At 41.8% G+C, this 12,502-nt stretch overlaps 1 protein-coding gene across 1 annotated transcript in view; it reads left to right on the top strand.

Moving 5' to 3' along the window:
* TGFB2 (transforming growth factor beta 2) overlaps positions 1-12,502 on the top strand; it is a 63,020-nt gene that overhangs the window by 28,230 nt on the left and 22,288 nt on the right. Inside the window, exon 2 of the mRNA XM_050316065.1 lies at positions 11,795-11,958. Within this exon, the coding sequence (XP_050172022.1) occupies positions 11,795-11,958 (164 nt within the window). The remainder of the gene's footprint in view (positions 1-11,794; positions 11,959-12,502) is intronic.

Consider the following 12,502-nt stretch of genomic DNA (forward strand, 5'->3'; position numbering starts at 1 on the left):
GCAACTGGAAGGCAAGAAAGCTATCACCCACTATTGCTCATGCACAGAGGAACACTTTCCAAAACACAGGCTGGACAGTTTGGGAAAGCAGAAGCAAAAATTACATTGCAAGATTAGGTGAACGAAAAATTTGGTCCTGTGGCCTGTCCTCAGTCTGAGGAGCTCTGTGAGGTGTGGATTCAACCTGTTCTCCCTCATTGCTAGGGGCTCTGCAGCAGGAAATCTTTTAAGCACGTGGCTGCATAGAAAAGCTCATAGGATGACTTTGACAGGACTGTGTTTGAAGTGAAGCCAATGCCTATGCTCTTTCTCTGAAGCAGAGGGATAGGCTTCTTGCACTGTTATTCTGCTAAATATTCAGACTGGCTTTACCACTTATCTCACATACATTCAATTCTAGGTGGGTGAACCACCCTGCAGATGTGTAAGAGAAGAAATAAAACATTGGACTTGAAAACAAGAGGAGTGATATTTGGATTAGTCTGTGCTAAGGTAGAGAGACACGAAAACACAGCAGTATGAACAGCTTAAACTGAATTGTGAAATAGCCTGAGAATGTCTTTTTGCTGCCATTTCCTTGATTTCAACACCGCTGAGTTTGTCATGTATGACGGCTTTGTGGTTGTTGTGACACTGTTGGAGAAAATTGGATTTAGGGAAAGTTTTCTTAGTTCTTTAAATAATCCAAAATGTTTTCCAGTTGTGCTTTCTTCTCTCCAGTGCAGCTTTGTTCTGCGGTGGTACGTTTTTTTTAAAATAGATTTTTGTATAGTTGCATTGCCATGGCAGTATATAATCCTTAGGACATATCCAAGAGATTTCCAGCCATCCTCTTGGATTTCATAACAATACTTCAATTAGAAGCCCTTCTGCACAGAAAATTAAAATGGAGATGCATATTCATGGGCTTAAAACTCAGCTCAAGTCATCCGTCACTAAAGGCACAAGTCGGAGCCTTGGTGAGCATGTTTGCTGTCAGAGTGCAAGCCGTACTGAAATGACCTTTAGTGAATGGCCTGATTCTACAGACATAGATATACTATGGGTAACCACAGCTTACCTTAGAAGTATTAAGTCCATCTCCTTGGAGAGGTTATAGTCTTATAAACATACTAGCCTCATTTCTAGCATTGAAAGTATAAGCCTGTGCTTCTGTCCATGTGTTAGGCTTAATCATGATCCTCCTCGCTGGAGCTGCCTTCAGGAGTCCCCAAAAGACCACCCTGGTCCCCAGGTCTGGGGGGATCTGACCTGGGCTGTTTCTTCAGGACCAGTGTCCTGTGGCTCTTGCAAGTGGCCTGACCCTGTGGGCTGGTTGACTGCTCTGCCTCTGACATTGCTGAAAGAGTGCTGCTTTCTCCTCCTGACCTGCACAGCACCACGGGCACAGGGACATCCTGCCTATGGGTGTCAGGTCCCCCCACAGCTGCAGGATGCCTCCATCCCACTTACCACCTTGGCTTTGGTGCCTGTGGAAACCATGGAGCTGGTAGGAGAGAGAGATGCAGCATGTGCAGAGCTGTGTGCCAAGCTCCTCATTTAGGCTGACTGGAAGAACAGATTTAAAACAGGAGTCATTTTTTATGTGGGTCCTATGTATTCAATAAAAGTATGTGTCCACAGTATATATTTTTTTTAGTATAGCTCATAAGTAAAATGGCACCGAGATAACACTGCAAAGCCAGTTTTAATCCTGCTGGCTGGGCTGTCAGGGCAAATGGCATTCATCAGAAACGTGCCAGGAAGAGGAAGGATTTTAAAAAAACAATAATCATACATAGACTTTTGCAAACACACACACGTAAGTCTAACCTTACACCCAATCTGCTGCTGAGGAGGTAAAATATTTTCTTGGATAAAAATTATTCAAGGTGACTTGGGTTTGTTGGGGGTTGAATGACTGCTTAGGATGCTTTAGGCACTGCAGTCAGCATCCTGATGTCTCTGTGTGGGCTTGGGATCGTGTCTGCCTCTTCGGCTTGCCCATGGAGAGGTCTTCAGATTGCTTCTCAAGGCATCACTTCAGAATCATGCAACAGCAGGGAGACTGGGAAAGGGAAGAGAAGAAAACATATTTGTTGCAAGGAAAACTCTTGGTCAGTCTTGTGAATGGCAGAAGGTTGGTTTGCTCTGTTTTCAGTCGCTGAGGTCATTGCAGCCATAAAAACCTCAGCTGAACTGTGCCAACAAGTTGAGTCTTACTTTGCCAGTGAGAAAGGTTTGTGTTCCCTGGTGAGTTGGGGTTTTTTCGCTCCTCCCTCTTTTTAATTTTATTTTTTTCTTTTTCTTCTTTCTCCTTTTTTTTTTTTTTTTTGAAAGATGAGATAGGCGATTGTACTCGCAATTCTTGTTTATGATTCCTAGCTGAAAGAGGAGCAGCTTTTCATGGAGAGAGATGAAAGACACTAGGAGTATTTTTCTTACATTCCAGTGTAAGTAGAATAGCGAAGTACATACCTGAGAAGTTTCCAAATACAACACACATCTATTTACATATTTGATTTCACTGGTGATACATGACAACCTGGGATTTCATTCAAAGGATCCTGATGGGGATTTGAAAGGAGTTCTTCTTCCCTGAATGTTCACAAAATAACTGCTGAAAGCTGAAGGGCCTTTTGCTGGCAAGCTAAATTCACAGAGAACAGGAGGCAGAGAGGTTGGAGACGGTTTTCTTGTGCTGAAAACCTCTGTACTTGCAAGTGTGGAGGTAAATTCCTGGCCCTTTTGAAAGTGGTGGGAATGTTTAGTCCATGACTTCAGTGGGACTAAAACTTGCCTCGGGTTTCTGAGAGGCCTTGGTAACTCTGTAACTACTTCTAATGCCTGTTGACAGACACAGCAGCTTTTCTGTTGGCTTGGTTGCACGTCTTACCAGCAGAAAAGGATCAGTCAGCTTCTTTTGGGAATGCACAGTCATGGGCTTGCTATGGTGGCATCCAGGAGCAAGGGGCGCATCTGAAGATCTGTTTTTCTCTCTCACTGTTAAAACTGCAGTATTACATAAGCAGCGGTGAGATTAGAGGGGGTTATGTGTGAAAGAGCGAGGTGTTGTGCTCTTTCTTTACCCCATACGTTTTAACCTGCCACAAGATTAAGACTTCTTTGTTGAAAAACAAAGATAGCACTACAGTTTGTGTTTACATTCCCTCTTTGACTCCTTGCATGACAGGTGATGTGTAAATAGGACTTTAAGAAGAGGAGAATTGAGGTCAGACCTTTCAGACTTTGTAAAATGCCTGGAGATTTGTATATGCTGAAAGATGGTCCAGAATGGAAAATTCAGCATTTGCTGCTCTCCAGAATACTCACAAGTAATTAAGTTACCCAAATTAAACTTTGCTTAAATGGCTCAAGATTTACACCTGAAAGAAGCTGTCATGTGATGCAGCAACGTTGTTCACATTACCCAAGCCCTGCACTTCAGCATGGATGAGGGAAAAGAAGCCAACAGCCTGGAAAGCTTTAAAGGCAAGCAGAGAGGAGGATCCAGTGAGTTCACATGAGGGAAATTTTCTTCAGGAAATTCGTATTCAAGCAATCATAAAGGCAGGTGCAGAAAGTGTGTGCTGAGCACCATCCACCTCAGGGGGACCCACAGGTGTTGTCATGTGAGGTGCTAGTTTACCCTTGTTTCCAGCTACTCCAGCTGTTGCAAATAGGCAAATAGCCTTTCCTGCTGGGAGAGAAATACCAGGTGTTGGGCTCACTACCTGTACTACTTTGTGTCAAGCGAGGTCATCCCCCGGGAGGGATTCCATGATCGTTTTTAGGAGTATTTGGCAGAGGTTACACCAAGTCTACCTGGGCTGGAATTCTGCTTTTGTCTTCCTGAAAGGGACCGGACTTTCATTTTAGCCAGAGGTTTCAGTGATTTCAACAGGCTTTTGATCCAGCTTCAGAAGTTTGGATCTGGGCGGTTGATTTGAGTCTCAGTGTTCAGTCAGACTCTTCTACAAGTTAAGAGTCAGAGTTTTGTTTTATAGGAAGTCTTCTGAGCAGTCCTTGCTTTCTTCAGAGTTGCAGAAGAAAACTGCCTTTTCTTAGGGGAATTCAGTCTTACTTAACAGAACACACTCTCAGGACAGGAGACTTTGTAAAGGACTAGAATTGTGTCTTGTAGTTGCCTTGGGACTGCCGTGTGGCTGTAAAGTGGTTATAACAGAAGTTTTTGCAATCTCTGTTGCGATGTACCTTAGCATACATCTGAAGATGTAAACTCAAGCCTGCAGTCTTGTAGTCCTTACTTCCAGGTGTCTTCCTGTATGTTCCACAAGTGTTTCCTTTTTGCTCAAGAGATCCTGCACAGGCAACTGATTATCTCCAAAATAAATTTTGTAACTTGTCTGGAAGGACTGTGTATGTTTTTCCTAAGTATTTTTCTTCCCACTGCTGAAACACATCCAGATTTTCTAATCTTCTTTGAAAATGAGCAGTGGTGGGGGACAGGTTTTTTTCCTGTGGGAGTTTGCACCCACCTTAACTCTCCCTCCCCTTGCAGCAGGAATGTGTGAGGCAGCAATGCCACCCTGTCATTTGCAGGAGGATGATTGTGGGGACTTTGTTTTGACACTTTTGGTCATCTTCTCAGATAAAGCAGAACACTCCTTTTCTCTTTGGTATTAAATTTTGACTCTCCTTCACCTTTTGGGTATGGAATAGCTGGGGACCTTTTTCAAGAAGAGTTCATTTTTGGGGCATCTGCTGTAGCCCAGACTTCTTGGCTCTTGGTGTTGCACATCATAGGAGGTGAAAAAACTTGGCCCAGTGGTTTTTCTTCATATGGTAACCATAAGAGAGGGAGGAGAGAAGAAGACATCACTGATTGTTCAAGAGAGATATTTTCTCTTCCTTCTTGCCAGCTGGTGTGAGTAGTATGGATTTTTTTTCATGCTAGATGATGTTTCGGACTGAGTGTACTATGACTTCATGAGAATAACTGTGAAAGGGTGGCAGGGAAAGTCCAGTGAAAAAAAGGATTTAAATGAGGGCTTTCTGGCTGATAAGATTCACTTAAATCAGGCAGCTCAATGATACAGGAAAATTATAGCCCTTCTAAACCAAATTAAGGAACATCCAAAGTCAGCTTCAGCTGCAGCATGTAAATACAGGTGAGGTAAAACTTGCAATGGTAGAGTTTCTAGGAAGGGTTTGATGCCCACTGTAAGACTCATACCCAGCTCTAGTGTGCTAGCAGAGGTGGTGGATAATTTTCGTGCACATGGAGTTTGACAGAGACAGCACAGGCAGAAAAAACAACACATACATTTGTGCTATATGAGCACTGCTGAGTGTCTTTGCTCTGAGTGTCTTTGCTCTAGAGTATGCTAGTAATATCTATTGAGTCTTTCTAGCAAGTTTATAGTCATATATATGGATTCTCTGCGGTGTTATCAGGAGCTCAGTGTGTCATCATTACAAAGAAAGAAAAATTTCACTAATATAAGAAGTTACTGAACTAAGAAAATATCAGGGTTGGTTTCTGTTAGTGTAACTGATGAGAGGAAGTCATGTTTAAAGAGCTGCATAAGTAGTCCCTCTAGGAGTGCGGTTCTGTTTCTCTGTTTTGTTCTCCAAGGGGAATCACCTCATGACTTCAAAATTCACTGTCTTAGTGAAACTGTACTGAGGCTTCCCGGTGTGACTACAGGGACAGGTCCAGGGGTCAGTATTGGTGGTAAAGAAGGGAAGTGATTTCAATCGTCAGCTGCTCTGATGCTCAGAAGGGTCATCCGGGAGCTGGACCCACAGCGTGATCTCGTTCTGTCTGTCTGATGAAGAAAGCTCTGTCTTCCTTTATGTATGCCTGCCTGTTTCTCTTGTTAAGTGTCAGCATGGCCATGTGCCGTAAATATCAAGACTGAAGTTACTAGGGAATGTGGAATTGTGAGCCATCTATGGCCATTTGACATGAATAAATTATGTATCTGGGGATCATTCAGTGGAAGATTCTTCGCGGCCAGTTTCTGCCATGGGTGCTTCACCAAAAAGAGGTACAGTAGCAAACACTGTGCCTTATACTGCAGTGTAGGTGCACATGTACACTGTTCTGAGCTGCTCCAGAGCCACTGGGCCTCAGCTGAAAGCCTTACCCACTGTGTTCCCTGCAGGTTTTTTTCTGACTTTCGGTGCAGTGCCCCTCCTCAGTAGCAAATGGTTGGTGACAGGTAGAGGGAATGGCTCAGAGGCCACTTTGTAGGTAAAAGTTGGAATACTGGTGTAAGTCTTTTGTACCATCTGACTTTGAAGCCTTGCTGCAAGAGCCTGGCAGCAATGCCTGAGTGGAGAATGGTGCAGGTGTTCCTGTCCAAGAGCAGTGATTAGATCATGGATGTGCTCATAAGTTAATGTCAGAGCAGGGCAGAGGTTCAGAGCTCACGGAAAGATGGTGTACAACAGACTTACCTTTGAGGTCCAGTCCCAATTCCTGAGTGCAACCTGTAGCTTCCATTCTTTGATTCCCTTTCATTGCAGAGAGGCAGTTTCCAGCAGGATTTTGCAGTCATATCAGGGTCAGGAGGGGTGAGCAGGGTAATTATCTATGGGCTTTGGGAGCCCAGATGCATTAAACAAGTTTCTGATTTCTTTGAGAGACTTTCTCTGGAAAAGAGGAGAGGATTTATGACACAAGTGTACCTGACAGGAAGATTGAGATCCTGCTGGAAAGATGCGCCATCACAGCTGACAAACTGTTCATCCTTTCAGCAGTCTTACACGTGCAGCTTCACCTGCTGTATCTGGATGTCCTTAAAGGCAGCCTGACACAGCTTATGGCAGGGACCCTTTTATTGAGCAGAGAATAAAATTCACACAGAGGGAAAAACCATGTCACATTATGCTGCCTGTTAGGAAAAAAAAGACTGTAGAATTTGCTATCAGTGAGCTGAAATCTAAACAGCCTAAATGGTCCTAATAGTTAGAGAGGTTAGGGAAGCTTGCCAGAGCGTGGAAAGCATAACAACTGCATGTAATAACAATCAAGCTACTCTTATAAATATTTGCATGTGCTGCTTCAAAGCCTACTACACAGTCATTCATGTACTGCAGTTAGAAAGATGAGGAGGGGGAAAAAAAAAGAGAGAGCAAGAAGAAAAGGGCACTCTGTGTTTTGTAGCTGCCATAATAAAGAATGGGCAAAGCACCAGAAAGAAAAGAAAAAGGAAAAGAAACCCTCCAAAGTTTAATAAACACAAAAGGGAATAAAAATAAATCTTTTGAGCATTTATTACAAACCCTTGATGGAAGGATTAGGTTGAAGCTCTCAGCCTTTCCAGTGTGGGTGTATGTGTGAAGTCGGCCTGTTTGGCCTCTTCCAACGAGAAAAGAAAAGTTGTTTACATTTCCTAACTTGGGCTGTGCATGTAATTGATTTCTTTTTGTTTCAAAAGCAGAAATGAAAATTCAGAGGGGGGGAAAAAGCCTCATTTGGATACAATTGAATTTAGGTCTTTTTTCTTGCCAGAACGAAAGCCCAACTCTCAGAAGAGCTGTGTCAAACAGAGTGTTTTGTTTCTCCTGAAATGTCAGTACATGCAGTACTTGTGAGGAAAGCTGTGGAAATGCAGGGCTTAGTTCATCAAACACAACTGTGCAAGGCGAAAGTGTCATCCTTTTATGCAGGTTATTCCTGATTTGGGGAATATCTCCAGTATGAAACAAACTTTCTATTCCCACTTTTAGTTCAAGAGTGCTTGACTACATCTTGCTGTCCTCCCAGGTGCTCCTGGAGGCCTGTATGCCGATTTGGATGGTCAGTCAGAGAATGTGTTCAGTCTCTCCTGTTGACACTGTTCCAATCTGGAGCAATACTGCAGACTGTTGAGTATTTTGGAATAGGTCTCTTGCACCCCTCCCCTGGTGCTTTTCTGCTCTGTCAGAGCAGGGCTGCTTTCTGTCCTATTTGTTGGCACAGAAGCTTAGAAGATGCTGGACATTGAATAAAGACAGTAAGAAGCACAGAAACCACAGTATCCTTATGCACTTAATCACTCACATACCAGAGTACATTTTAACCTGGCAGTTCGGACTGCCCTGTGTAAAGCAGCTGATGAAGTTGCAGATGGTTCAAGGAGAAAAAAAAAAAAAAAAAAAAAAAAAAAAAAAAAGGCTAGACCTGTGATTCTCAGTGTTGAGCAGCCTTAAGGGAGGGATGCTGCCTTCACCTTCTCCAACTGTGTTTTCGAACTCTTGTCTCAACTGCACTGTGATGATTGTTGATTAAGAATATTACAGCTGGAAGTCTTCAGGGTTTTGTGAGCGTTGAATTAGTGAGTAATTTAAAAATGATAAAAATGTAATCTTTCATTGCATTTAGTATTCTTTCTCTCTCTGAAACAAAAGAAATCTGTGTTTTCCCAGCTACAGGAAACATATTGATTTAATTTCACTCACTAATGATAATGGTTCAAAGAATACTTAAACAGTCTAGTCTGCAACAGGGTGACTGTGCTTGCAAACTAACTTGGTCAGAGTCATCCTGGCGTCTACTGGAGTCACTAGGCCAAAACCAGAGGGGAGTCCAGAGGTGTCCAACTGAGTCAGAATTGATACAACTGTCAGGTTAAGGTGGAGTCACAGAGATAAATTGCAGCATCTGAGATCACTTAAAGGCTAATCCAAAACCTTGTAGACTCCATAGGGTTCTTTCTAACCATTCCTTTAAAGAAAGTTGTGAGTCTCATTTCTCAGTCTTAATGTTGATTAATTTTCACATAAACCCCAATTCTTAGGTCAGCCATTCTTTTTCAGGTGAAGGGTTCCAGCTATGTGAAAACCTTTTTTAAAATTATCCACAAATAATGCCTTTTCCTCAACTGATGTCCTATGGATACTGTAATGAATGATAGAAAAAAGAAATCAAATTTCTTATGTGGGTTTTTGCATATAAAGATGTAAAACTATCTTATAAGAGAGATGAAACTTCTCTAAGACAAGGATTCATTCTTACTCATAGAAGGTGTCCTGTGCCTGCCTTCCAGTAGAAGGTTAGTACTTGTTTGTAGTGTATATAAATGCACATATGCAAACACAAAAATATACACACTGAGAGAGTATTTGTTCTCTATCTTCTTTATATATGGAAGAGAAAAAATGTAAATGCAGGAATGATTCAGGAAAATTCTTTCATATACATATTCACAGATTTTTAATATGCAGTATCTAAACCATAGAAACTGGAAAGAAGGACTAAAAATACAGCACAAGAAAGTTCTAGGAATACTGACAGTTAAATAGGACTTTCCAATCTGAAATAAAGTCAAGATGGACAGGATTGGTTTGTGCCAGGGCAAGTGAATGGCAGCTAGTTTGGCTTGTCCACAGCAGACAAAATGGTAGGTTGATGCTTCAAATAAATGACAGGGAAGGCCAACTTACAACTCATCCTGGAAGCATCAATCTTATATGTACATAATTACTATGCCAAATTATATTCCTAGTAGGATTAGGTTTGGCTGAAGAACAAGAAAAAGTCTTAGAGTTTTCTATAGCAGGAAAAATAAACTGAAGATATTATTTCTCTCTTAAATGAGGATATAATCTCTGAACCAAGTAGTTTTTGTAAGAATTTGCAAATTATATCAAGATTAGGATCATCCTTGCATAAAGTTAAACTTTCCTCAGAAGACTTTAATTTGGTATTTTGAGAGAGACTAGCACTGATGTGTTGCTGATGGGCTAGAGGAGCAGTTTTGGTGTAGGGGTAATTTGCATCCGTTTTCCTTTGAGTTCTCACTATAGGATTGTAGCAGTTTCCTGTCAATAAGCATGGTAGCCAAGGATAGTGATTATGATGCCTTGGGGTTTATTTTTGAGCACTGCAGATGTGAAAATCTGAGAACCTTTTTGTTTCTTTAATTAAATGGAATCGTAAGGAAGTCTGGAGCTTCCTGTTTATATTTATACCTCTTACCTGTTTGATCATATGAAGGGTCTGCTTTGAAAAATACTCTTTCAGAGGATTTTTTGAAGTATTTTGAGAACTCGTCATGTTTCACTTGAATGTGAAGCAATTGAGGCCAAAATTATTTCTTTATTGTCAAAGATTTTCTCCAAGGTACATTTATTATGTGGTCAGTTTGACCTTACTCAAAGAGCTACAACAAACTGATTATTTAATTTGTAGCTCTGAATGCTGTTGCTCATAAATTCTTGTAATAGCAGCCTGTCTAGAAACACTGAATATTTGGAAGGTCTTTAAGTTATTAGTGTGTCTTATTGATATGAATAAATCATTACTATGGATTTATTGCAACTACCTTTAATCATTAGCAATTAGAAATAAAGGGAATTGTACTGGAGTTGATTTCTCCCATCTGTACATGGAAATGATAACTTGTGTGTATTACATCTATTAAGAATCACAGAACCATAGAATGGTTTGAATTTGAAAGGACCTTAAAGAGCATCTAGTTCCAATCCCCCTGCCATGGGCAGGGCTATCTTACACTAGACCAGGTTGACAAAAACTCCTTCCAACTTGGCTTGAACACTTGCAGTGATGGGGCATCCACAACTTCTCTGGGCGATTTCTTACAGTGCCTCACCACCCTCACAGTGGTGAGTAGACCCCAGAGAGGTTGGATTCCTGTGCTTCCTCAGCCGAAAGTGCCCACTCACCTCAGCTCAGCTCCCAAACACAATTTTCCCTTTTTTTGTTTGTTTGTTTGTTTTTGGTTTTTTTTTGGTTTTGTTTGTGTTTTTTGTTTTGTTTTGTTTTTTTAAATTTATCCACTTCAGTTGTCACACTATAAAAAAGAGGAAACCACTCCCTCAGTTTGAATAGAGATTTTTATCAAGTCTTAGAGTCATTTCATCTCCTCCCTGAGGAGTTTGAGCTTGTCTCCTTCTCTCCTTCCGCTCTATTCCACTGTCTCTTCTCTGAGGAGCTGGGATGTCAGGCAGGGGTGCTGAGGGTGAGTTTCTCCTTGTGCTGCTGGTCTGGACAGAGAGGAAGGGCCTCAGATGATGACTGAACCCTTTGGGGTTACCTGGGCTGTGCAGAAGTGCCTTGATCCTTAGCCTTAGTCAGGGTTTACAGCTGGGAAGAAGGAAGAGACTGATTTGAAACCTAAACTGATATGTCTAATATTGCTATTGAAGACTTGAGTCTATTTTTCTGGTGTTTTTTCTGCTTTTCCCCAATATATAGTAAGGGGTGGTTACATTTATGCCTTTTACTGCTTCCAAGTGGTCAGAATTCATGTAATCCTGTTTATGATGTCTACCATCTGCTTACCTTTTCCCTTCCTTTTTTCTTTCCCTTGTCTTCCAGCTCTTTCACTATAATCAGAATTATTATTTTGTTCCAATTTCATAACTAATTATGGAACAAAATCTGAAGCTGGCTAATTGATGCTCCATATTCTGGGGGGTAAAGGGCTTCAGAGTACATATAGATCAGATGAACTGCTGTAACTTGTTGTCTTAGCAGATCCCTGTGAACTTTCTGCAAGCCTGAAGGCATTTACCAGATACCAGCTGCTGTGGTTTTTTCCTCTATTTATAAGCATTCAGGATTTTCCACTAGTAGGTTGAAAGAGGGAAGGTTTAAGTGTATGACCCGAAATAGAGTTGGAAGTAGTTGTTAATATCTGTTGATATGGTGTTTTATATAAAGAAGCGCATGTGGGGTTGATTTTTTAATTTTTGTTAATAACATTAAATTGACCCTTGTAAACGGAATCGTGCTTCAGATATGTCCCTTACTGAGGCTCTCTTGTATTATTACAGTGTTTGAACGAACAATGTGTCTTATAATTAAAAAAAGTAATAAAATCCCACTTCTTCCTTGCAGATGCCATCCCGCCAAACTATTTCAGCCTTTACTTCCGAATCGTCAGATTTGATGTCTCAGCGATGGAGAAGAATGCTTCCAATTTGGTGAAGGCTGAGTTTAGGGTCTTCCGCCTGCAGAACTCAAAGGCGCGGGTCTCGGAGCAGCGGATAGAGCTGTACCAGGTATGGTGGCACCTCGGGTACATCAACTCCCCATCTCTCATCAGCAAACTCGCTTTGCACCCAGCTCGCAGGCAGAGCAAACCATGCAGAGAAGCAGTCTCTCTATCCAAAGTAGCCTCTTACTGCCATGCCTTCCCTAGAAAGGATTTCACTCAAAATTATATGAAGCTGAGATGTGCAAATTTTTCTAGCAGTTGTGCCTTGTGACTGCAAAGTTTTGAGCCAGCAGTATGTCCAGATGGCCAAGAGGGCCAATATCATCCTGGCCTGTATCAAAAATAGGTTGACCAGCAGAACTAATGAAGTGATTTTCCCTCTGTACTCAGCCCTGGTGAGTCCATGTCTCAAATATGTGTCCAGTTCTGGGCCCCTCACTATAAGGAAGATATTGAGTCCAGAGCGAGTCCAGAGAAGGGCAGCTAAGCTGGTGAAGGGTCTGAGAGTAAGTCCTATGAGGAGCCACTGAGGGAGTTGGGCTAGTTTAAGCTGGAGAAAAGGAGCCTCAGGGGGTGACTTTATCAATCTCTGCAACTACCTGAAAGGA

The sequence above is a fragment of the Myiozetetes cayanensis genome, unplaced genomic scaffold (assembly GCF_022539395.1).
Source record: "Myiozetetes cayanensis isolate MyiCay16 unplaced genomic scaffold, myiCay2020 scf2-11, whole genome shotgun sequence".
In the NCBI taxonomy this organism is placed as follows: domain Eukaryota; kingdom Metazoa; phylum Chordata; class Aves; order Passeriformes; family Tyrannidae; genus Myiozetetes; species Myiozetetes cayanensis.